The sequence below is a fragment of the Eleutherodactylus coqui genome, chromosome 13, assembly GCF_035609145.1.
Source record: "Eleutherodactylus coqui strain aEleCoq1 chromosome 13, aEleCoq1.hap1, whole genome shotgun sequence".
Taxonomy (NCBI): domain Eukaryota; kingdom Metazoa; phylum Chordata; class Amphibia; order Anura; family Eleutherodactylidae; genus Eleutherodactylus; species Eleutherodactylus coqui.
In genome coordinates, this window is record NC_089849.1 from 124,011,878 (window position 1) to 124,039,488 (window position 27,611).

At 44.3% G+C, this 27,611-nt stretch overlaps 2 protein-coding genes across 10 annotated transcripts in view; one reads left to right on the forward strand and one right to left on the reverse strand.

Annotated features, from left to right (window-relative positions):
• Positions 1 to 13,755: 13,755 nt before the first annotated feature.
• The window catches only part of LOC136588074 (oocyte zinc finger protein XlCOF6-like), a 90,160-nt gene continuing 76,304 nt past the window's right edge, over positions 13,756 to 27,611 (reverse strand). For 8 of the 9 annotated variants that reach the window (XM_066586990.1, XM_066586989.1, XM_066586998.1 and 5 more), the window contains 4 exons: positions 23,754 to 23,865; positions 21,967 to 22,061; positions 21,498 to 21,585; positions 13,756 to 17,600 (listed from right to left, as the gene is read on the reverse strand). In XM_066586990.1, the coding sequence (XP_066443087.1) occupies positions 16,084 to 17,600; positions 21,498 to 21,585; positions 21,967 to 22,061; positions 23,754 to 23,865 (1,812 nt within the window). In that variant the 3' untranslated portion in view covers positions 13,756 to 16,083. Of the gene's footprint in view, positions 17,601 to 21,497; positions 21,586 to 21,966; positions 22,062 to 23,753; positions 23,866 to 25,989; positions 26,908 to 27,611 lie in introns of those variants that run through there. The other variant, XM_066587001.1, reaches the window with a different exon arrangement.
• The window catches only part of LOC136588286 (uncharacterized), a 4,867-nt gene continuing 3,886 nt past the window's right edge, over positions 26,631 to 27,611 (forward strand). Inside the window, exon 1 of the mRNA XM_066587383.1 lies at positions 26,631 to 26,684. Coding sequence (XP_066443480.1) covers positions 26,631 to 26,684 — 54 coding nt within the window. The remainder of the gene's footprint in view (positions 26,685 to 27,611) is intronic.

Genomic DNA, 27,611 nt, shown 5'->3' on the forward strand with positions numbered 1-27,611 from the left:
GTCAATAAGACACAAGCCCACCAAACAGACAGGTCTCAGTCCTTATGAGATTCTGTTTGGTTCGGCCCCTTGTCTAGGCCAATACTTTCCTTAGCAATTACAGGTTCAATTTGAACATATGTTACCTCCATTGCAGGATGTCTGGTGGATTTGTGGTGATGGTAGGATGCATGCAACCCTGCCCAAATTTTGGAAAGGTAAGTGCGCAACTTCAAAAGTACTCCTCCCCTTTCAGCTGTTCACAGCTGGGTGGACAGGATACACAATCACACCCCCATCAGGAGATAAATAATATCTTCGTGGACTGCAACGTAATCTCCCTGGTGGATCTTTTGATTCAGGTATTTATATGGATGAAATAAGGGTACCCAGGGGAGTGCCAAATGAGTTAAAAGTCAGAAACCAGATTACAGGAGGAATGGAATCATTCTTTTGTCCGGGGTGCACAATTAATAAAAATATTGATTGGATTAATTATATATATTATAATCAACAGAGATTTGTAAACTACACCAGAGATGCCATACCAGGATTAGTGGAACAACTAAGCCCAACATCCTCTATAGCCTTCATGACCGTCTTGCTTTGGACTTGTTCCTAGCAGAGAAAGGAGGAGTCTGCAAGATGATTGGGGATTCATGCTGCACCCACATCCCCAACAACACGGCTCCGGACGGATCAGTGACTAAAGCTTTGCACAGACTAAGTCTATCTATTGAACTTTCGGAAAAAAAATTCTGGTGTTTCTGATCCATTTACATCATGGTTGGAGGACATTTTTGGACAATGGAGTGCTTGGATCACGTCTCTTCTTACCACTTTGACTATTATAGTAATTGCTTTTGTAGTAGTAGGTTGTTGTGTAGTATCTTGTATACGCCGCATATTAGCAAAATCTGCTAAAAAGGTGATACCCACTATGATAGCACAGAAAGGTATGTACGCCCAGCTCTTATGTTCAGCCGGCTATGATCATTCTTGTATTGGTCAGAACAATAGTGAAATGTAAGATAAAGGCTGTCAGACATCACTAGGATGGACTGAAGTACTTCAAATGTTTACTGTTGTTCTGGGACAAGATAAGAAACAAAAGGGGGGAATGTCATGGAATATAAAGTGTTTCAGAATGCAATAAGTGTAGGTTTCTTACCTTGTATTGGACTATTGACCCTTAAATAGAAGACTAAAACCTATGCTTTGTAGTGACGCTAACTAGGATTTTAAGATAAGAAGTCAACAGACAAATTAAATAAGGCTGAGCTATGTTAACAGAGAAGACACACAACTATAGCAGAACTATTGTCTAATGCAACAGCAATATCCTGACTTAGGTAATTCTGTGTTTGAGACGGGCCTTGAGAGTTTTGAGACTATTTGGTAGATGTCAATAAGTCTTGTGATCAATAAGTATTTTCACCTTTGTAACAGTAAGCTACGTAACACTAATCTTTGTACCAGGCAACATTTGGATACGCACATTCTTTCTGTATAAGAATTGGCAATGTTTACAATAAAGTAGAATTCATTGATTCTCACTGGAGGTGTCTTGACATAACATGGAGTGATTTCATGCTATTGATAGATAATGCTAGCAAAATCTCCTCATCATGGGCTTCCATATCTACCAATTTGGCACCTGGCAACGAGGTCATCAGATCGGTACCGGTGTGGTCCGATAACAACACACAGCTCCGCTGCCCGCACTATACATTGTACACACACAGCTCCGCTGCCCGCACTATACATTGTACACACACAGCTCCGCTGCCCGCACTATACATTGTACACACACAGCTCCGCTGCCCGCACTATACATTGTACACACACAGCTCCGCTGCCCGCACTATACATTGTACACACACAGCTCCGCTGCCCGCACTATACATTGTACACACACAGCTCCGCTGCCCGCACTATACATTGTACACAAACAGCTCCGCTGCCCGCACTATACATTGTACACACACAGCTCCGCTGCCCGCACTATACATTATACACACACAGCTCCGCTGCCCTAACTATACATTGTACACACAGCTCCGCTGCCCGCACTATACATTGTACACACAGCTCCGCTGCCCGCACTATACATTACACACACAGCTCCGCTGCCCGCACTATACATTACACACACAGCTCCGCTGCCCGCACTATACATTACACACACAGCTCCGCTGCCCGCACTATACATTACACACACAGCTCCGCTGCCCGCACTATACATTACACACACAGCTCCGCTGCCCGCACTATACATTGTACACACAGCTCCGCTGCCCGCACTATACATTGTACACACAGCTCCGCTGCCCGCACTATACATTACACACACAGCTCCGCTGCCCGCACTATACATTACACACACAGCTCCGCTGCCCGCACTATACATTACACACACAGCTCCGCTGCCCGCACTATACATTGTACACAAACAGCTCCGCTGCCCGCACTATACATTACACACACAACTCCGCTGCCCGCACTATACGTTGTACACAAACAGCTCCGCTGCCCGCACTATACGTTGTACACAAACAGCTCCGCTGCCCGCACTATACATTATACACACAGCTCCACTGCCTGCACTACACATTGTACACACACACAGCTCCGCTGCCTGCACTACACATTGTACACACACACAGCTCCGCTGCCTGCTCTACACATTGTACACACACACAGCTCCGCTGCCTGCACTACACATTGTACACACACACAGCTCCGCTGCCTGCACTACACATTGTACACACACACAGCTCCGCTGCCTGCACTACACATTGTACACACACACACAGCTCCGCTGCCTGCACTACACATTGTACACACACACACAGCTCCGCTGCCTGCACTACACATTGTACACACACACACAGCTCCGCTGCCTGCACTACACATTGTACACACACAGCTCCGCTGCCTGCACTACACATTGTACACACACACACAGCTCCGCTGCCTGCACTACACATTGTACACACACACACAGCTCCGCTGCCTGCACTACACATTGTACACACACACAGCTCCGCTGCCTGCACTACACATTGTACACACACACACAGCTCCGCTGCCTGCACTACACATTGTACACACACACACAGCTCCGCTGCCTGCACTACATATTGTACACACACACACAGCTCCGCTGCCTGCACTACACATTGTACACACACACAGCTCCGCTGCCTGCACTACACATTGTACACACACACAGCTCCGCTGCCTGCACTACACATTGTACACACACACACAGCTCCGCTGCCTGCACTACACATTGTACACACACACACAGCTCCGCTGCCTGCACTACACATTGTACACACACACACAGCTCCGCTGCCTGCACTACACATTGTATACACACACACAGCTCCGCTGCCTGCACTACACATTGTACACACACACAGCTCCGCTGCCTGCACTACACATTACACACACAGCTTAGCTGCCTGCACTACACATTACACACACAGACCTGCTGCCCGCACTATACATTGTACACACACACAGCTCCACTGCCTGCACTATACATTACACACACAGCTCCACGGCCCGCACTATACATTACACACACAGCTCCACTGCCTGCACTATACATTGTACACACACAGCCCTGCTGCCTGCACTATACATTGTACACACACAGCCCTGCTGCCTGCACTATACATTACACACACACAGCTCCGCTGCCCGCACTATACATTACACACACAGCTCCGCAGCCTGCACTATACATTGTACACACACAGCTCCACTGCCCACACTATACATTACACACACACAGCTCCACTGCTTGCACTATACATTACACACACAGCCCTGCTGCCTGCACTATACATTACACACACAGCCCTGCTGCCTGCACTATACATTACACACACAGCTCCACTGCCTGCACTATACATTACACACACAGCTCCACTGCCTGCACTATACATTACACACACAGCTCCACTGCCTGCACTATACATTACACACACAGCTCCACTGCCTGCACTATACATTACACACACAGCTCCACTGCCTGCACTATACATTGTACACACACAGCTCCACTGCCTGCACTACACATTGTACACACAGCTCCGCTGCCTGCACTATACATTGTACACACACAGCTCCGCTGCCTGCACTACACATTACACACACACACAGCTCCGCAGCCTGCACTATACATTGTACACACACAGCCCTGCTGCCTGCACTATACATTACACACACAGCTCCGCTGCCTGCACTACACATTACACACACAGCTCCACTGCCTGCACTATACATTACACACACAGCTCCGCTGCCCGCACTATACATTACACACACAGCTCCACTGCCCGCACTATACATTGTACACACAGCTCCACTGCCCGCACTATACATTACACACACAGCTCCACTGCCCGCACTATACATTACACACACAGCTCCACTGCCCGCACTATACATTACACACACAGCTCCGCTGCCCGCACTATACATTACACACACACAGCTCCACTGCCCGCACTATACATTACACACACAGCTCCGCTGCCCGCACTATACATTACACACACAGCTCCGCTGCCCGCACTATACATTACACACACAGCTCCGCTGCCCGCACTATACATTACACACACAGCTCCGCTGCCCGCACTATACATTACACACACAGCTCCGCTGCCCGCACTATACATTACACACACAGCTCCGCTGCCCGCACTATACATTACACACACAGCTCCGCTGCCCGCACTACACATTACACACACAGCTCCGCTGCCCGCACTACACATTACACACACAGCTCCGCTGCCCGCACTATACATTACACACACAGCTCCGCTGCCCGCACTATACATTGTACACACACAGCTCCGCTGCCCGCACTATACATTGTACACACACAGCTCTGCTGCCCGCACTATACATTACACACACAGCTCCGCTGCCCGCACTATACATTACACACACAGCTCCGCTGCCCGCACTATACATTACACACACAGCTCCGCTGCCTGCACTATACATTACACACACAGCTCCGCTGCCCGCACTATACATTACACACACAGCTCCGCTGCCCGCACTATACATTACACACACAGCTCCGCTGCCCGCACTATACATTACACACACAGCTCCGCTGTCCGCACTATACATTACACACACAGCTCCGCTGCCCGCATTATACATTGTACACACAGCTCCGCTGCCCGCACTATACATTACACACACAGCTCCACTGTCCGCACTATACAGTGTACACACACAGCTCCGCTGCCCGCACTATACATTACACACACAGCTCCGCTGCCCGCACTATACATTACACACACAGCTCCGCTGCCTGCACTATACATTACACACACAGCTCCGCTGCCTGCACTATACATTACACACACAGCTCCGCTGCCTGCACTATACATTCCCCCTCTCCAAGTATTTCTGCTGAGAGCTCGTACGGTTTGCTTCCCATTTTTCAAATATACAATGTTCTGCCATGCGGTTCGTGAATTTATCTAAGGTTGTAGGTAAGGGGGACTTCCAATGCTGTGCAGTAATGGTCTTAGCCATCATGAGCGAGTGGCCTATTAGATACCTGGCTGGCCACAGAAAATCATCTAGGTTTATCAATGTTAGGGGGGTCCAAACGGACCGTTCCGCGGATGCTGTCTGCTTCCAAATTAGTTTGAATCATGCGAGTATACTGAGAGAGGACATGAACTGATACCACCAGCAGCGTGTGGGTTCAGAATGAGTTCTGCTTTATTCATACAAAAACATTAGATTATATAGACCATAGACCACCTTCTAGACAGGATGAGCTTATCTTTTAGTCAGCACATATAATTGCAAGAACACATTCCTTCTTAATGAGTTATTGTAAAGAGAAAAACTTGAAACAGAGCATCTTGTTACTTTACCACACATGTCCTTGGTACACTAAGTCGGGGGAGAAGGACAGATAAGCGGACCTTGGATGTCTGAGACAAACTATTTCCTGACCACCTGGTTCCCGCTTTCACTATCTAAAGCATACATTTATTTTTCTTACTATTTTGGTAGCTTAGAAACAAGATTAACCCCTTACAATCAACAATAAAGCCAGTTTGAGGGACAATGGTATATATATTTTAAGTATCTCTTGAAGTAGTTTAAATATCCCCCGCTCAAAACACAAGCAAATTTGGGCATGCCCAGAATGTGCGCGATAGGGAACCTTTCTGGCCAAACTCCCTCCAACAAAGTCCTTCTCCTATTTTCATACGGTTAGTTGTAAGTTGAGGGGAATGATACCATCTCATCTGTAATTTTAATGGTTTCTGATATAGCTGCCCCTTTTGTGACTTTCATTGCTCCAGTGAAGCCTTTTTTCCATGTTTCCATGGAGCTGCCTTTCCCAATTCAACATTTGAGATCTCTTTGTAGGTTTGTAGTTACCAGTCAGAATGTTATAAAGTCGCCTCACCTCAGTTTTAATTGGTCTTAGTGTTGTGTTTAACTCGTTTAGGATTTCACTGGGAATTTTCAATGTATATATGGGAAACTTCTTAACAAAGGAGCTGATTCTAGAGTATTGACAAACTGCTCTTGTCTGCTCGCCCCAGCACCTGCGCTAGCGACCCTCTCCCCTCACACCTCCTCCGATCCCTCTCCCCAGTGGTCATCTCCCATCTCACCACTATATTCAACCTCTCTCTGACCTCTGGCATCTTTCCCTCTTCTTTCAAACACGCCATCATATCCCCACTGCTAAAGAAGCCGACTCTTGACGCGACTGACGTTGCCAATTACCGACCCATCTCAAACCTCCCCTTTATCTCCAAACTACTTGAACGGCTGGTTTACTCCCGCCTTGTAAGCTATCTATCAGAGAACTCTCTCGACCCCCTACAGTCTGGCTTCCGACCCTAACACTCGACAGAAACTGCCCTTACAAGGGTATCAAACGACCTACTGACAGCCAAATCGAGGGGCGACTATTCCCTACTGATCCTCCTCGACCTCTCCGCAGCATTTGACACTGTCGACCATAAACTCCTCCTCAGTATGCTTCGCTCCATCGGCCTAAAGGACACCGCTCTCTCCAGGTTCTCCTCCTACCTATCTGACCACTACTTCAGTGTCTCCTTTGCTGGCTCTACCTCCCCTCCTCTTCCCCTTGCTGTTGGGGTCCCCCAAGGCTCAGTCCTCGGCCCCCTCCTTTTCTCTATTTACACAGCCCCTGTTGGACAAACCATCAGGAGCTTTGGCCTCCAATACCACCTCTATGCTGATGACACCCAGCTATACACCTCTGCCCGTGACATCTCTGCACCCTTCCTCCAAAACATCACCAACTGTCTGTCCGCTGTCTCTAACACTATGTCCTCTCTCTACCTAAAACTAAACCTCTCTAAAACTGACTTACTGGTATTTCCACCCTCCACAAACCGACCTCATCCTGACATCTCCATCTCAGTGTGTGGCACCACCATAACTCCCAAACAGCATGCCCGCTGCCTTGGGGTCATATTCGACTCCGATCTCTCATTTACCCCATACATCCAATCTCTCGCCCGAACATGTCAGCTGCACCTCAAGAATATCGCAAGAATCCGCTCTTTTCTCACCATCGACACGCTGAAAACACTTGTTGTTGCCCTCATCCACTCACGACTCGATTATTGCAACTCGTTGCTGATCGGCCTCCCCTGCACCAGACTCTACCCTCTCCAATCCACCCTGAATGCCGCAGCCCGGCTCATATTCCTGTCCAGCCGCTACTCGGACGCCTCTGCCCTGTGCCAGTCACTGCACTGGCTGCCCGTTAAATACAGAATTCCATTTAAACTTACTACCCTAATCCAGAAAGCCCTCCACAGTGCAGCGCCCCCCTATATTGCCTCCCTCATCTCAATCCATTACCCAGCCCGGGCTCTCCGCTCAGCAAACGAAACTAGACTGCACACCCCTCTAATTCGAACTTCTCACTCCCGCCTCCAAGATTTCTCCAGAGCAGCACCAGCCCTCTGGAACGCATTACCAAAGGATACCCAGGCAATCCAGGACTCGGAAAACTTCAGGCGTGCTCTAAAAACGCACCTTTTCAGGGAGACATACCGCATACCCTAAACCGACTCCTCTGTATGCCACCTGATAACATGCTCCCTGACCTACTGACTGCAATCCCTGCTAGCTGTCATAAACTGCCCCTGCAGTCATACCGATTCTGCTGTCACACGGCCAAACATCTGACCATTGTTTGTGTATAGAATCCCTCACTCTCCACCCCGCCATACCGTGCACATCTCCAGCCCTTTACCTTTTGTATCCCCCCATTACTTGTAGTATGTAAGCTCGCTGGAGTAGGACCCTTCCCTATTGTTTCCACCAACTGATTACGATTGTAACCGTGGTTCTGTAATTTTTTGTACTTTTGTCTTTCTGTATTCCCCCTGTCTATGTAAGCGCTGCGGAATATGTTGGCGCTATACAAATAAAGATTATTATTATTATTATTATTATTGATATTTGTCGTTTTCTGGCCCACAGTATTCTACTTGTAGTTGTTCAAAAGGTTTCAGTTGGTGTTCAGGGATCAGATCATCTACTCTCAATATCCCTCTCGACCTCCAATTTGACCATTTCAAATTTGGAATTAAGTATCCCAGGACTCCTATAGGTAATGTTGCTTTGCAAAGGCCTTTGTTAGGAGCAAACATGCAGATGAGAGATTGCCATGCCTCGAATGTAGCCATCATGGGAGATGATAAACCCTGGGTCATCAATTCCAACTCCGCATAATCTGGCTTAACTGTCAGAGAGGATGCGTAAAACAGTGAAATGAGTGACTTTCCCATCAAGAACCCCTCCTCCATACCCTTCCAAGTAAGATTGCTTTTACTATCTATCCAGTATTTAACTTGGTTTAATATGATGGCTTTAGAGTACGCTTCAAAATTGGGGACATCTGCTCCCCCATGTTTCCTGTGTAAGGCTAGGATAGGTAGGGTTAGGTGAGGTTTCTCTCCCCCCTCCCCTCAAATAAATTCAGACACGTGCCTTTGTAATTTGGTCAGGGTAGAGTTAGATATATGTACTGGTAGGTTTCTAAAAATATATCTAGTATTCTAGGTAGGATTTTCATCTTATAGGTCATTATTCTGCCATACCAAGTCAGTCAAAGTATAGAGAGGCAGTCTAACTCCCTCTGTAAAGATGCCATCAGTGGAGGAAATTTTCTTTTTCCAAATCAGCGAGTGGTGTGGTTAAGGTCACCCCCAAATATGGGAGACTTTTCTCTTGGTAGCTGAATGGGAATTCCGATAGAATAGCAGTTTTAACCCTTTCCAATCTACTGTCTGACCTCTGAAGACATTATGGTTTAAGGCTATACAGCTCCGATGTTGGAAGACGTCCATTGGGGTTTCCTTACTGTATATTGCCAGCCTCTCTGCTGTCGGAGCCTATCCAACGTGTCACCACATGCAGTACTGGCTTTAGCCAGCAGATAGCGCCGTTGTATAACAGCAGAAAAAGAATAAGCCCCCTAGGAAAACCAGGATACAAATTAGATTGGAAAGGGTTAAGATCTCTAGATAAGTTTAAGCCGAGCATTTCAGTTTTCCCCACATTAAGTTTAGAACAAGATACCTTATTAAATTGATCAAGTATCTGATGGCATCAACACTATGTCATCGACAAATAAGCCTATCTTATGCTGTTTGAACTTAGGGGGATACCTATAATTCCTATGTCGGATCTTATTTCAGCCAACAGCTCTATGATTAGAACAAACAGCAGTGGAGAAATTGGGCACCCCTGTCGCATTCTGTTGGTTATGGCAAAAGGCCCTGACATAGTACCATCCACCAGTACTCTCGCCGAAGGGTTTAAATACAGGGCCCGGATAGCACGTATTGCTCTCTCTCTCCAAACCCGAAGCACGTCAAAGTTTCGAAGGCCCTAGTGGATCCTACCAAAGGCCTTTTCAGTGTCAAAGGCCAACATTGTTGAAGGCAATTTGGAGGACTCCACTGAATGCACGAGATTCAGGATTCTTCTTGTGCCATCCGAGGCCTGTCTGCCCGAGACAAAGCCTATCTGCTCCGAGTGGATGATATCGGCAATTATTTTTAAGAGTCTATTGGCCAGCACGTTGGCGTAGATTTTTATATCTGTGTTAAGTAATGAAATTGGCCTAAAATTTGCAGGCTCGTTAGGTTTTTTAACCCGGTTTGGGAAGTGCCACTATCGTGGCCTGAAGCATTTCCTCAGGAAAATACCCTTGGTTCAATGCCATGTTGAAGGATTTAACAATGTAAGGGGAGAGTGTTGTCACAAAATTTTTATAGTATTAGGCTGAGAAGCTGTCTGGGCCAGGGGCTTTTTGATTTTTGAGGGTGGAGATCATTTCCACAACTTCAGAATATGCTCTTTGTTTATCCATAATTTCAGCCTGGAGGGCTGAGATTTTTGGAAGATTTACTTTTTGAAGAAAGCTGGCTGTTTATACTGTTAGGTTGAATCATATGAGCATCATCTTTCAACTAGTAGTAGGAACAGAAGGATTCAGCTATTAGATTTGGATGTGACAATTTAATGTTTTTTTTCCTTTGAAGACCATACATAGGGGACCCCAAGTTTGGCAGCAGCGGCGGCCCCATTAAGGGCAAGACTTGTAACCCATGTTTTTGCTCTTACATCAGAACAACAATTTAGGAGAGCGCCTGCTCTCAAGTCAAAAAGCTTGTAAGCTGAGGCACTCTTAACCGAAGGTATGACTGCATTTTTAAGGGAACCAATTGAGATTATAAATCTCCCTGTAGGGTCCAATATTTGAGAATCTATATCAAAGCAGCGCTTTCTTCAAAAGCAGTCATCACCCCAGCTTGTTTTTTAGATGCGCAGGCATAGACTACCAGTGGGAATTTTTTATGTGACATTTTCTTACGATCTGACTCAATTAAGTGTGTCTCCTGTATACATACAATGCCAATGTTGTCAACAATGGCATCTCTCCAGACTGAATTCCTTTTGTATGGCGAGTTCAGACCATTGGCATTTAGGGACATAATTTTCAAAGCCATGGCTTCATTAGTCGTATATTGCTCGGACGGTGGGTGTGATGAAGATCAACGTGGATGCCTAAAAAAACACAACAAAACCATATGCATAAAACGCGTGTGGTAAAGGACTAGGATACTCCCTAGATTGTTTAGAGAAATCAGATCCAGCATACTTATTACCAGCTTCGACATGCTGAGTAAAGGACCCAGGTAGTGGAAAATTCGAAAGAAAATAAAAAACCTAGAAATGTAAACACAGTAGTCTACACAAAAGTATAAGCAAGCACTCTTTGCTTGTGAAATTCTTGGGGGATAAAAGTTCAGCTGGTCAGGCGGCCATTCTTAATGTAAAGCTAAAGAGTTCCAGTGACAGTGAATTTTAGGTTAATGTTCCTTGATTCCATTTTAGCCTGGGGATTTGGAGCTGTGGGATCTGAGAGGTTCAGGGCGCTTTGGCCTTGTATCTGTAAAGGTTTGTCCCGGGGCCGGGGTAGGGACAGAGATGTCCCAAGCTTTCATCATCTCCTCAGCTTTTTTGGTTTGTAAAAGATATGAGTTGTATTGTTCTTTGTTGCAATTATTTTTGTTGGAAAACCCCATTTGTAGGGAATTCCTGCCTTTCTCACAGCCGCTGTAATGCTGGCAAATCCTCTTCTTGCTTCTAATGTGGCTTGGGACAAATCAGTATAGAGACGCACTTCAGAGTAGGGTCCAGGGAGCGCCTGCAGCTTCTTTGATAATAACTAGGGATGAGCGAACGTGTCCGTTACGGACACATCCGCACCCGGACACCGGCTTTGCCGAACACTGCAGTGTTCTCGCGTAAGTGTCCGGGTGCCGCCGGGGGGCGGGGAGATGCGCGGCGGCGCGGGCGGCAGTAGCGGGGAACAGGGGGGAGCCCTCTCTCTCTCCCTCTCCCCCCCACTCCCCGCCGCACCCCCCCGCGCTGCCACGGCGGCCCCCGAACTTTTTCGCCCGAACACTGAAGTGTTCGCAAAGTTCGGTGTTCGGGCGAAAAAGGGGCGGAGCCGAACGTGTTCGCTCATCTCTAATAATAACGTATTCGTGCTATAATGTCTCTTGGACTTTTTTTCTTGTAAGAATTTGGGCCTCGGCAGTCTGTGGGCCCTGTCTATTCTCAAATCATGGTCAGGTATAACTGGTAGCAATTTGTGCATGAGTCGCGTTATATATGCTGAGATGTCTGATGTTGAGACATTTTCTGGCACCCCACGGAACTTAACATTATTTCGTCTGTTTCTGTCCTCTAGGTCAGTGAGTTTGTTTTGGAGCTTATCAACAGTTTCTTCAAGCTCATAATGAGTGTCTATCAGATCATTATGGGATTTAACAATTTCCTCCATCTTGCTTTCCACGTGCTCAATTTGGTTATTAAACTCTTGAATAGATGTGTTAACATTGCAGGATAATCCCTTAAAGTCTGCTTGTATTGATTCTCCGAGAGCAATGATGGCCTCTTTAATGAAAGATTCTGTGGCAGGTCTGTCAGGGGATGCAAGGCTTTTACTGTCATCTGCCATGGTTTTGTCCACAATAGCAAGGTTATGTGGCATTTCAGTGGTTTCCACGTGCGGCTGCGGTTTTTCAGGGCTCACAGATGGGGAATCAATGACATGAGGCTGCAGGGACGGCGACATCTTGGAGGCACAGCGCTCATTCCCCTCTGCTACATCCTGCCCAAGATTTCTCTCCCCTGCTGTCCTTTCTGTGTGCTGCTTACTCGGGTTCTCACTCCCCTTTTTAAGCTGCTCACATCTGCTATGGTCCAGTGTGGAAGCAGTCCCTGATCTTGGAGCGGGCTTCTCAGCCGAGAAGCCAAAAGTGGGGGACTCATGTGCCGTCATGGCCGGCGGGGACTCCGGCGCTGTGAAGAATTCCTCCAGCCGCCATGGTGCCGAGCGGTTCATCCTCTTCCTTGTCATCCCTGCACTCCTAGGTAGTTGTGGTGAGTGCTCCAAGGAATTCACCTGTGGGAAATGTGGAAAGTTGCTTCGAGTGGCGGCGCCCAGCGGAGCTTAAGCTAGTGCTGCTGTCCTGAATCTCTTGCAAGCCACGCCTCACCCCAAAATTAAATATCTTTGAAAAAAAAATGAGTACAGCAAAAAAAAAACTATATAAATTTGATATTGTAGTAATTGTACTGACCCATAGAATCAAGTTATGATGTCATTTTTGTTGCAGTATGTACACCGTAGAAACAAAAAGCACCCAAAGATGGTGGAATTTCATTTTTTTACATTTTTTCAGTACATTATATGGTACATTGCATAATACTATTGGAAAATACAACTCGTCCTGCAAAAAGCAATTTTGTAAAAGGAGGAGGAAAAACCGAAAAAGGAAAAAAAACTGCTGTGTCCTTAAGGGGTTACTTGCTGTGAGTGGATCATACCTCACAGGAATAAAAGAGTTAGGAATAGGAGAAAACCAACGTGGCTTAATAAAGATGTAAAGAAGGTAATAAACAAAATAAAGAAAAAAAGTGTTTAAACTACTAAAACAAAAAAGGCAGCAAAGAAGCACTACAAAGAAAATAAACAATTGCCAGAGAGAGTAAAACTAACCCTAAACTGTTCTTCAACTATATAAATAGTAAAAAGATTAACACTGAAAGTGTTGTCTCTTCAATAAATAATATAGGAAAAATTGTAGAGGAGGATGATGAGAAGAAAGCAAACTTATTACACAGTTTTTCCCCATATATTCACTCAGGAAAATTAAATGTCAGATGAGATGCAAAGTGATAAAGTAAACTCTACTAAATTTCACCAGTCTAACACAGGAAGAGGTGCAGAGCCACCTTAAAAAGATTAAAATAGACAACTCAGAACTCACCAATGGCATACACCCCTGGGTTCTAAAGGAATCAAGTAATGTGATACACAGACTCTTGTTTCTTAAATTTAAAGACTCTATAGTGCTATAGTGCTACTATATTAAAAGAGATATCAAATCAGAATGCGCCTTATGCCACAATTAAGCTTGAAAAGGGCACGTTATCTGTGCTGAAATGTGTAGCTGAAATAAATCGGAATTGTTTGAAATAAGTCTTACTCCTAGTCCTCTGCAGCGCCGGGTAAATGTTCTTTTTTAACACGGATTGTATGATACTAGATTGGCGCATTGCCAATATTCAAAAAGGGATCAAAAAGTGAACCTGGAAACTACAGGCCGGTAAGTCTGACTTCTATTGTGGGTAAAATGTTTGAAGGGTTTCTAAGAGGTGCTATCCTGAAGTACCTCAAGGAAAATAGCTGTAAAACTCCGTATCATCATGGGTTTATGAGGGGTCGCTCCTGCCAAACCAAACTGATCAGCTTCTACGAGAAGGTAAGTTCTAGACCGGACCGAAAAGAGTCACTGGATCCGCGTAAAAGGTTGGTATATAAAATGAGAATGCTTGGACTGGGCAAGAATGTGTGTAAGTCGGTAAATAACTGGTCAGTGATAGAAAGCAGTGTAAACCACACTGCTGAAGGAACCAATAGGTACTTATAGAAGCGTTTACACGGACCCTTTTTTTTAAGAAGCTCAGAATCTGCGCTTCTAAAAAAGAACGGACAGTGAGTACCGACTCGCCTGTCAGCTCCATGGTGTGCAGTGGTGCAGGGTGCTTTCTATAGGCTCCTATGGGATCTGTGGAAGAACGCAGCCCACACCACGGATGTGTGACCGGGCTGCTTCATGGAGTTAGAAGCAGCCCGGTCACGTGATCTTTTTCAGGATGACAGCAGCGAGTAAACCACGCTTGTGTGACTGCACCCCAAAGGTCTTCTTACTATCTGGCAATTTTTCTTCTTCATGTTCAATTATGACTTTCATGACTGAAGAATATCAGTCCAACAGTATATTGTTCCAATTTTCCATAAACCTAGGGCATAAATCACGATGGGGAATTTCATCAGTCACAAACTCTGTTCCACGTATGTGTTGTGATCCCAATATGTTCTCAATTCCGGACAGAATTTTTTCCAGAATTTGAAGTACTACATTGCATTCAGCTACCGCCACTGATTAAACTGTAGAGAGGCCAAACATCTGAGTGAGCTTCACTGCATGACCTGCATCTTGTAGTAACTAAAGTGAAGTAGAGAAAGTAAATTCTTTCTTTTTATGTGCTTTCTCTGAGAAAATGGCCTTGGCGGTATCTTGGCATAGGACCCATGTTATTTGGACGTGTGCTGTGGGCACATACCTGGGTTACTGTAGTTTAACAATTCATAGCTTGAAGTTATAAGGTAGTAAAATAACCCACCCCAAAGTGGCTTAAACTGGTTATAACCAGATCACTCGTAGTAAAATTTAATTATTTCACTTTCCATAGCCAAATCAGTACTTTATGTCCAGTAATGTTTAGCAGTAATGTATGCATATTTCACTTTATTTTCTAATTGGTAGCCAACACCCAATTCTCTTCAAACTATTGGCATTACATCAAAACATGCTTTTCAGTGCTCTCTTGCTTTGCAAACCTGTAAATAAAGGGGCTGGTCACCGTTGGTCAGACTGCGATGTGCGGAAGCTTTGTGCTTGTGTTCTCTTTTCTCTCAGCCGATGATTTGCTATGTGAACATTCCGACAACTGTTATGGCCAATGCCTTGCTCCGTTAAATTACTTTGACTGTGTTCACCCAGTATTGTAATATATTGAGTCCACGGTGGAACCTTTTGGATGATGCAAGTCCTGTTACATCTAGTGTAAAGCTAACAAGGCATTTCTCAGTAAGTTCATCATATCAACAGTCATACCTGGTGCTTGCAGTGTGATGTTCTGGTACTGCTTTGCTTCCATAAGGCAGACAACTTGTCATAATTGATAGAACATGGGTGATAGAGGTTTTAAATAATTTTTTATATTTAATAAATGGAATAACTTAAAAGCTGCATTTTCATCAGGTATCATATATTACAATTAGCTACATTATCTCGAACATTTAAATATGAAAACTTAGCAAAGATGGAAGATGTTGGGTGAGGGGCAAATACATTTTCACAGCTCCATATGATGATTTTTTTTTCACTACTATATTTAAGGTAAAACATTTGCTATCGTTTGATTAAAATGGCTTCGCTTCTTATGCTGCGCCAGAGCTGCTCTATGGCTATAACATTTCGCACATTCTGAACAGTTAAATGGCTTCTTACCTGTGTGGATTAATTGATGATTAACTAGAACAGATTTCTGCCTAAAATATTTCCCACATTCTGAACATGAAAACGGTTTCTCCCCTGTGTGAGTTCTGTAATGTTTAACAAGATCAGACTTCTGGCTAAAACATTTCCCGCATTCCGAACATGAATACGGCTTCTCTCCTGTATGACTTCTGAGATGTTCAATGAGACTTGATTTCCTCGTGAAGCATTTTCCACACTCAGAACATAAAAATGGCTTCTCATTTGTGCGCATTCTCTGATGATTAACTAGATCTGATCTTTGGCTAAAAGATTTTATACATTCCGGACTTGAAAATGACTCCTCACCTTTGTGGCTTATACTATGTTCAATAAGATGCGATTTTTTAGTAAAACATTTTCCACACTTCAAACATGAAAATTGTTTCTCCCCTGTATGGATTGCCTGATGTTTAACAGCAGCGGACTTGTGGCTAAAGCATTTCCCACATTCTGGACATGAAAATGGTTTCTCTCCTGTGTGAGTTCTCTGATGTTCAATAAGACAAGATTTCCTTGCAAAACACTTCCCACATTCTGAGCATGAATATGGCCTCTCTCCTGTGTGACATTTCTGATGTTTAACAACATCTGATTTCTGGATAAAACATTTCCCACATTCTGGACATGAAAAAGGCTTCACCCCTGTGTGAGTTTTCTGATGTTCAACAAGATTAGATTTTGTGGTGAAACACTTACCACATTCTGAACATGAAAATGGTTTCATTCCTGTGTGAGTTATCTGATGTTTAAAAAGATCTTGCTTTCGGGTAAAACATTTTCCACACTCTAAACATGAAAATGGCTTTACCCCTGAGTGAATTTTCTGATGTGTAACAAGCACAGATTTCTGCATGAAACATTTCCCACATTCAGAACATGAAAATGGCTTCTCCCCTGTGTGAATTCTCTGGTGTACAATGAGATCTGATTTCTGTTGAAAACCTCTCTCACATTCCGAACATGAAAATGGCTCCTCCCCTCTATGCCTTCTTTGATGTTTAAAGAGAACAGATTTCTGCCGAAAACTTTTTCCACATTCTGAACATGAAAATGGCCTCTCATCTCGGTGTATTCTTTCGTGCATAGAAAGATTGGATTTCTTGGTAAAATGTTTCCCACATTCAGAACATGGAAATATTTTACGCCCTATATCTTCGGTACTTTGATTAACAATCTGTGATTGACCAGATGATAGTTCCTTGTGGTTAATGGGATCAGTAGCTAAATCTCTGCTGTCTATGATTGAAGGTACATTTGCAGTAAGAAGTGTCCTGGAATGTACTTTATAATTGTCTTCTGTAATGCTGCTATACTTTGTCTCATAATTTGGAGATAAAACCAGATATTCCATGATGTTTCTCATGCATTTATCTGTAGGAAATAAAAAAATATATATATTGAATTCATCCCTTTCAAAACACAAAGTAGCTACAAATAAACTTTTCTCTGACATGGCATCCCCAAAAGAGCAGATTCAAATAGGTAAAAAGAAAAAACCACTGCGCTCAATAGATGGGAAGGAATTAGGTTGTTGTATAATAGGCTCAATAGCCATGATTTATTGGAGGAAAAATGCAACGCGTCTATAATGTGCATTACAGCAGCGAAACGCGTTGCATTTTTTCTTGAATAAATCACGGCCATCGAGCCTATTATACAACGGCCTGATCCCTTCCCATCTATTGAGTGTGATTTTTTTCTTTTTACCTATTTGGATCTAAACAAGAAGGCCCATCCACAGTGGGTTTTTCTCTCCTGGACGACTCTCCAGACCCCCTGGATGTAGATGGACTAGAGACAAGGCACAATCAATAAGGCTAACCGGGACAAGTAGGTACTAGTGGGCTGCCCTCACTATAGAAGCTCACGCGTGGCACCAGGTGAATCTCTTTCATATATTTAATAAAAGGATCGGATGCTGCCATATCTGAGGTGCTACTCATTTGTTTTTAAAAGTGCAGATTGGCTGTGATAAACTGAACTCAACACTCCATAAGGCACATGCATGCAACGATCCTCAGATTCTCTAAGAAGACCCACTGTTGAAAGCGTCACTGCTGAAATAATCTCACCGGAATGTACTTTCACTCATTGCAAGACTAGATCAAAACAGGAAATCTTCAGCTAAGACTCCTCTTTAGTACACACTCTTCAATCCTCTAGCCCTCAACTCCAAGGCCACTCCAGACTCCACGGGGGTGTTCTAACTGTAATCGAGATCTTCTAAGGAATATTGGCTGTCATAACTATAATTGAGCTAATCTAAAACATGTATGCTAGATTTAACAGAGCTCAGTGTTGCAATTTTCCAAAACAGATACAAGAAATCACACAATTTACTTCTGACCTTGAATGCCATATGGGTAAAATGTTGGCATCCTTAAAGAAGGCAATCGGTAATTTATTGGTCAAGATGCCAACTTGGAATTTAGAACTGAAATGTGAAGATACAGAGAACAGATTCTGATGGCTGAAACAACACGTCAAAGGGTTTCCATGTACTAGGATTGTGTTTAAAGAACCTGCCACCATCCTCACTGTTGACCTCTTTCAACAACTACATCCTGTATTGTTTCCGAAAAATTCCAATCCAAGACTTAATCTAAGCTCTATGCCAAGTTATGCGGATTTATGTTCGGTTGCCATTTCATGGGCAGCAATCAAGTACAGATGGGGATTAACCTTCTCTCTGCCCTTTACCCATTACAATCACCAGGCCTGGACTGACAGTCTACCCAACCAGGCAAACTCCCACTGGGCTGCATTGCCTGAACTCAGTGGTGGGCTGCCAACCCCGATGGTGATTCATCCTTTCTCTTCAGTCAATTGTATCCACATCTTCAACATGTGGATACAACTGGCAACAGCAGTGCTGGAAGTCATATTCAGCTCCCTACTCTGCCACCCAACACCTTCCCTGTGACACAGGTAGCATGACTATGCCATTGTACCACCTGCACTGTTCAACAGGATCCTGGCCAGAAGAAGCCAAAGTAACAGATAAAGGACGCTGTGTGAGCACAGGGAGGGGAGATCATTTTAATGCTTGGGACAGTGTGGCTTATTATTATTATTAAGGGGGGGCAGTGTAGCTTTGTATTTAGAGGACACAGTTTTACTGTTAAAGAGGACACAGTGTGACTTTTCTATTATTCAGGAGGCACTGTCCACTTTTGCAATGGCCTTCCAATCAAACACAATCATCCTTTGACAAAGGATAATGTCTTTTAATTCCTTACGCAATGAAAGAGCCCATTTCTGGCTTAATCAATACCTTTTTGAGTAATTTATGTATATTTTCGTGCACTGGTAAAGTACGTTTATGTCTTTCTCCCAGGCCACCAAATATTTAATTTTAAATAGTCCTAGGCTTTTTCGGCTCATCCATATGGAGCGTGGCTCTAATTGCCTTAATCAACTCATCAATATCATCTGGACTGAAGAGGAATCTTTTGTAATTGTCATTATCATCTGAAAAATCATCAAGATTTTCTCCTTCAGCTTCAGAAAAAAAATTACGCTCCTTTTTGAATCAAAGTAATTACCGAAACTACTTCTTCCGTTAACTGATATTGGAGCAGAAGTAGTAGATGGCATCGGACTTTGGGAAGCTAATGCAGAGCGAATCTCTTATTAGCATTTTTATATCATTCATGAAATCACCAGATTAATCCGTGATAACTTTTGCAGTAACACATTTTGTATCAAGATTTATTGTAGCCTGGAGACAATTTTTTTCACACATGAAGCACATTTTTTTGGTCTGGTTTTAGCAGAACCAGCAGGGAAAAGAATCAGTGAAGACCCCTTAAATATAACATTTGTATGATGCACCTGAATGGTCTCCTTCCAGCACCAGAGTCTGAAGCCGGCTGTCAGATGCCAGAGTGCACTGCAGCCAAACTGTCCACAACATAGTGCAAGCTCAGAGAGGAAGGCTTCTGACTTCTTACTCCTCTCCTTATACTGACCACCAAACCCGCAGTAGTCCGCGTCACGGGAACGCCACCGCACCCCCTCCCGTCGCCATGTCCCAGCGTGATGTTCAGTGTCAGAGAAGAACACCTGCCCCTCGGCCGCCTTGAAGGGAATCCAAACTGGGAACGCTGCCCTGCGGTGTTCTGTGGTTCAAAGTCTTTAGAAGGAAGATCCACAAGTAAAAATACAATATATATGAAAAAAAAGGGTTTTCTAAGGTAGGAGCTCATGGATCTCCCAGCAGCGCTCTGGGTACCTGCCTACACACTGGGGATGGGGGAGCTTTTACACCTCCCTGTTTGTCCTGGCAATCTTAGGTGCTGCTGTTGTGGACACGACAGGGAAAGTTTAACAAAAATATTACCTGTACATATATACACCACAGAAAGAAAGCCCTATCTGTCCCCAAAACAGTGTGACATTCACATGGATACATGAAGTTATATTGTATCACATGCACACATGGCCGAACTGTGAAACTGCTCTGGTCATTCAAGTGGAAATTACCCAGTATTAAGGGGTTAAACGCTTTATTTTTGGCATCTATTGCCCCTTTACATCCTTATCTAATCCCATTGGTTTTCTCCTCTCTCTATCCCTTGTATCCCTGTAAAGTACGCATCTCTCACAGTGAATATTTAATATGCTTTAACTTAATTGTCTGCACTCTGATTTTTGAGGACATTGTTTAAAGGGGTTTTGGCATTACTACAAAAAGTTTTGCAGTCGTTGGGTCTGCTGGAAATTAAATAAATAAACAATCAAACTCACCTCTCCTTGGACCCCTGAGATGCAGCAGAGCGGCTCACGCAACCGCGGCTTCCGGTTTGATGGCCCAGCGGAAGCATGTGACTGCTGTGGCCAATCAGAGGCCGCAGCATCTTGGCATCCATGATGGGAACACTGATGTTAGGAGTGCCGATGGTGATGCCGTAACCTCTGATTGGCTGCAGCAGAAATGTGCTTCGCCAGGTTGTCTACCCGGCAGCCGGCTCCAGAGCCGCTCAGCTCCACTACAGGGGTCCGAGGAGAGGAATTATCTATTTTTTTATTTTACACTGCAAAATGTTTTGTTAACTTTTGCAGTGACAAAACATCTTCACTTCCTGAAGATTAGCGCGGTTTTCCTACTGAAAGACATGTGGAAACGCATTTACAATCTAGAATAGGGAATAAGAAACCCATAACACCCCCCCACCACCACCACCACCATCCACAACTGGGAAGATGGTATTGACATCCCTGTGGAGAGAGAGCAAGGAGGATATGTGATATGTGGTTATCACTCACCAGTGCTGATGTCTGGAGGGGCTCCCTCCTCTTCCTCACACTTGGTATAGGTCTCTTCTTCATCTTTGATATCAGACAATCCTCTGACCTAATTCACCATTCATGAAGCAAATGGACAATTATGAAGACAAATTTGAAAAGAAAACTAAACATTTAGAAGCAACTAAAAATACTCTCCGCTTCCACCAGCATATCTTTATGTAGATTGGACCGGCTCCGGTACATCCCCTCCCTGAGGCTCGCGTACGCATTTTGCATGTGTAATATGCGGTAACAAACATTACATTACTTTCAGCGGTGCCGCTCACACAGCACACGGGATGCGCGTGCAAAAACACATGACATGTGAGTATTACATGCCAAGATAGTGTATGGGAATTTTTTGGCACGCAGCAGGTTAGAGGGCCATGAGCAATAGATACATGCATGCATAGACCATGGTGGCACTTGGCATCTTGGCTTTAGCTACCTGATAATCCTGTTGTCCGCTCTGATCTTCCTCTGGATGATCCTGGGAATACATTGGGCTGCTGCAGCTCTCCGCTGGAGTTCTGTTACTGTAGCCTGTGAATACATTGCTCAGATGTCATTGTCACATCTTGGCGATTCTTCTAAACATTTCAATTAATGTAGATGAAAGGGATAATATGAACCTCAACAGAATGAAAACAGCAACCGCTGGATGCCAATAGTGGAGGCAGCAGCACTGCTTTACATGTCCTGGTGTAATTAAAGGGCGTAAGAACAGCAGTTACCAAAGAACACAATCATCTGAGGAGGAGTCCAAGAAATGATTCCTGCGCAGAACTTGTACTGAATGGTGGGGTATTAGGGGCACCTATGTGATCTGTGCACATGTCCTACCATGGAAGGCGTAAGGTATGCAAGAGGCCCTGGTAACAGACCACAACACTCGGGTGAGGCTATCAGGGTAGACCTCAGGGGTTGGCCATCCACACGCTAAACCAGGTATCAAAAGTCCCCTCTAGACATGAAGCATCTAAAGGCCCCCTCACCAGGGCTGTTGTCGTTGTTCTCCCCGCTGAACTGCTGCTTTGATATGCGGTCGCCTTATTACATTGAACTGCAGCGGCAGGGACAGCAGGGACTGTGTGGAGAAAGCAAATCACTGGCTTCATCAACCACATGGCAAGATCTGCACTGCCCACGGACTGGCTCAGCAGTGTGATGTACAGCGAATGGCAGCAGAGATCCGGTGTTGGATCGAGGTGGGGGAGGGACATTTGACTGGTGAGGGCGTGGCTTATTTTTTACTTTAGCTTTTTACCTGCCAGTGCAATTGGTTTTAATTTTTTAAGTTTTAATCCATTTCAAAACCCAACAATCCGTCGTGTGCCGCAAACTGAAGACAATTCTATGTTCACTATGAAGAGGAGCTCCGTCATGGCGGGTATTTTACAATACAGCAAACCTGACGCAAAGTCTACATATGGTCCATGCGGACTGTCTTGCAGACTTACAGCATATTTCATCCTTTGCAATGCAGTAAGAGCGCCTCCACACTAGCGAGACAATGCTGCGATTTTCTTGTGCTGCAACAGTGAGTGAAAACGCATGATTATGAAACCCATGATGGTTTCATTCCCATTTGCGATGTTTTCACTCCTGCGATGCCGCGTGAAAAAAAAATGCAGCATGTCTCTTTTTTTGCAATACCGCCCATTGTTTTCAATAAGGCCAGCGGCAGCAGCGCCAGTTCCATGGAAAACAATGGCTCAACGTTGCGATCCTCTGCCATGTCTGTGACAGCTGTGCTGGGGGATTCCTTCAGACCTGCAGTAAATCCCTCCAGAGGCGGCGGGGAAATCCCTCCAGAGGCGGCGGGGAAATCCCTCCAGAGGCGGCGGGGAAATCCCTCCAGAGGCGGCGGGGAAATCCCTCCAGAGGCGGCGTGGAAATCCCTCCAGAAGCGGCGGGGAAATCCCTCCAGAAGCGGCGGGGAAATCCCTCCAGAAGCGGCGGGGAAATCCCTCCAGAAGCGGCGGGGAAATCTCTCCAGAAGCGGCGGGGAAATCCCTCCAGAAGCGGTGGGGAAATCCCTTCAGAAGCAGTGGGGAAGAAGGGATTCCATGCAGGGATGCGAGGCTGTTTTCACTTGAAATTGCCTCGCATCCAGGGGTTTCACATGGATTGCGAGGGCGATATCAGGCCGCAATTTATGGCCCAATATCACCCTCGCCAGAGTGAAGGAGCCCTATGGTGGTTTTCTGCCTCCCTTTAATGGTTATGACTCACCTATGCTCATCTCTGTAGAGGCGTCCCCCTCCTTACACAGCCGGGTAACACTCCCATGGGTCTCTGCTTCATCTGTTACAACTTCAACTTTAATATCATTCAGATCTGTAACCTAATTCAAAACATGATGGAGAATTAAGAAGACAATTGGAAAAGTTCAAAGGCAAAATAGATTGTATCACCCATCAGGATAAGACAAGACCTACTGGCTGCAGTAAGCTGGCAGTGGGGGGCTTCAGGCTATCACCTCTACAAATACTTCAAGAAAACTAAAGTCATGTCTACTTTCAATCAGAGGGGTCTGCTGCCATGTTTGTAGGGCCTTCTCTGTGGGCGCATCCAGTTGTATCAGGTATATCTCAGCAAAAGAAAAGTATTGTATTTTGCCCAAGCGAACAATGTTACTTGCGGTATGCTACCAGGGCTGTAAACGTGGGGGGCTGCTGTATTCAGCATCTTCGGATTTCACTTGCCCTCCCACCACCGATTCAAAGCTTTCTCACTTATCACTGTACATAGAGCAAAGGAACTGCAGCACCCCCAACAGCCCAATCAAAGAAGTGTCAATGCAACGCTTCAGTCGTCTAGCAATGTGATACCCGAGGTAGTCGCAGGCATATATAACAATGAAATACAATTAACAAGTTAACATTTTTCAATCTTACACCACTCTCGCAATTTTATTAACAAGTGGGTGGAGCTGACGTAAGGGGCGGGGCTTTGTGACCTGACACATTTGCTAGAATTTACAGTAAATTATAGCGCGAGTCTATGCCGGCTCACAGCTGCTGTAGATTTCATTTTCTGACTCTTAGACAGCCAAGAAGCACCAAATCTGTCAAGAGGTTTCTTAATAATCTGAACTGCTCTATTAGTAAGAGGGGTGACGTTTTAGAGTGGGTCTGCCACAAGTATTTTTCTATCATTTCGTGCTTTTACTTATTTCTATAGCTCATACATATCCACACCCCTGTACACAGATCAAACACTTTTCTAGGGAACTACTATTGACAAATCTTCAGGACAGTTTGATCAGCTAATCCAGCGTCCACTGCCAGCACCTCTACACACAGGGTTACAGAGAGCGAAAGCTGCTGCTCCGACCCCTGTAGAGTGGCTGGTGCATGTAACTGCAGGTGTAGCACCTATTGAATTTAGTGGGACCCCAGTACACAGTTACATTCGCTGGCCACTACACAGGGGGCAGCACAGCAGCTTCCACTCCGTCCCCTTGTATAGCAGCACGGACAGCGGATGTCCAATCAGCTGATCATCCAGGGTCCCAAGCGGTGGACCCCAGATGATCAACTATTGATGACCTGTTCTGAGGATATGTCATCAATAGAATTTCCCTGGAAAACCCTAAATTGGGTCCTGTTCCCATGGAGGTTTATAATCCAAGTTTAACTATTAGGATTGTATTTGAAAAGAAGTAAGATTCCCAGTTTTTCTTGTTTCTGAGAGTCTTCTAGCAGTCCTGGCGATGTTACATTTTCTTCCTCCTTTGAAGATGGACAGACACTTTTCAGTATTTCTGCCCCATGTGCTCACTATAACTTACATTCCACCTTTGGCTTTTGTTCCAACACCGCAATGTATGGAAGGGAGTGGGACTCGCTCAGACCAATGATTTGTGTCTCACAAGGGGTATAAGGCATTTTGTGTGGCTTCCTGTGATTGGCTAACTGCTGGGGGTTTATATTCCCCTTCGTACAATACGGGATAGAGGCGCATACTGCTATGACATTACTAAAATCTATTCTTACTGGATGGCTTCAGTCAGATTTATATTCCTTTCATTTGTATTAAAGAACATGTGAGTTGTGAAAGTACTGCACGATCCCTGCGACAACTTGCAAACCAGGTTTTTTGTTTAGTAGTTTTGATATTCCGTTTTTATAATTTCCAATAATTATTTACACCTCTAGTTCTCCTCAGGGAACATTCCTATATGTTTTACTTGTCAACATGATTTTACCTATTTTTACTCATACACATTTTTTACATTTCTGTTTGTTCCTTTTTTCCACTCTTGTATTATTCTTTTATACTTATGTTTTGTGTTACACTTTTACCTGCACCTTTATCTCCTTCTTGCAAATTCCATATACTGTCCAGTTGTCTGATGAAAAGGCATAAATCTCGAAACTCGTTTTTACTTCTACCATACCACAGTTATCTCCGAGTGGCTTATCGCGCTGCCATTGGGTGTCACCAAAGCCCTAGTGATCTTCACCTTTTCTTGCCACCACTCATTGATGTTTATATGGCCTTCAACCAGAATGACTGTGTTGGCAGCTCCCATCTCTGTCACACCAATTACTCTGGAGCCCCCGTTCCCGCCTTCTTGTAGCCCCCGTTCCCGTGTTCTTGTAGACCTGCCATAGAACTCTGCCCATCTTTCTTTCGTAGCCACTCAGGAATGTCTGTTTTGTTCCAGTATCCAGCAATTAAAGTCTTAGCAGCATTTATTAAATGGGGCATGAAAGATAATGAGTTGTAAAAGTTAGGTTTAGCAGCGCAGATTCTGGCATAATTAGGAATGTTTTTTAAGCGAACTTGCATATAAGCTGAGCCTTATTCCAGGCTAAGGGCAGCTACATACACCATCTAACAATTATACTTTATTATTAAGGATATTCGCGTGTTACCTTCTCACATTGCCAGCATTACAGAGACTGATTGCCTGCTTTACCATTAGTGTCTTACACCAGCTACCCACTGTACAATGTAGTTCTTGAATTCTTGTGGAGATTGAGAAAAGGGTAAGAATTTTAAAAAAAATATATTTTAACTTGAAAAATTGAAAATTGCTAAGTTCTTCTTTCCATTTTTCATATAAGATAATGGATCTTGTATTGAAATAAAGAAAAGGACATGGTAGAAATGGGTCTTCATGTGCATTCTCTTTTGGATAAGACGTTGAGGATGGTTTGCTTCAAGTTCTGAAATCTTAGTCTATTAACTAATAATTGCCTATCTAATGATTTGATGACCTCTTTCTGTAATTTGCTTATTTAAAGATAAATTGTCCAAGTTCTCCATTACGGATACATCATTATAGCAGATCTCGCACTACAAACCATTTTTCAGGTTTTCATTTTTTCTTCCTTTTAAGAACCTCATACCTTTCTTATTTCACATGTAATATAACATACAATGTAGTAATCCGTAATCAGTTGGAGAGCCCACCTACCAACCAAGCAATAGTTCATTCTTCCATATGACCTGCGGGGGTTCATGGAAAATCCCTCACTAGTGTTAAAAAGATCGTTACTATGAAGCCAAGTGGATATTCCTGGGGAAGACGTCTTGCTCCTGCTTGTGGAGTCCATCACGGAATCTGCAAATATACTGAAGCCTCCCTAAATAACCTTGGTGAACCTTTTTGATTATTGTGTTTCGAGAAACAATCTGGAAAGAATTTGGTGCATAAACATGACAGACCGTATACGTGCTCTGCGGATTACACACGAGGAGACAGTTTACATCCAACCATCCAAAAGGGACAGAATTTTTAATCGCTATTAAGACTCCAGTGGATTTTTCTCGGCAGAGGACTGGTAAATAGTTGGAAGAGATTTCATTTCTGATCCTTGACGCATCCAAGGAAAGCAGATGCATTTCTTGAAGGGCTCTTTTTTTGCGGGGCAACATGTAGTTTGTATTATTACCAGTTTGGAAACACATGACTTTCTGATCGCTCTTTTTTCTTCGAGACAAGTGACCAAAAAAGTACAATTATGCCATTGGGTATTTTTTTTTTCTTTTGGATATTTTAATGAATTGGACCTATACGGATGTGGGGATACCAATGTTTATATATTTTTGGGATGCAATGACAAGTTATTTTTGTTA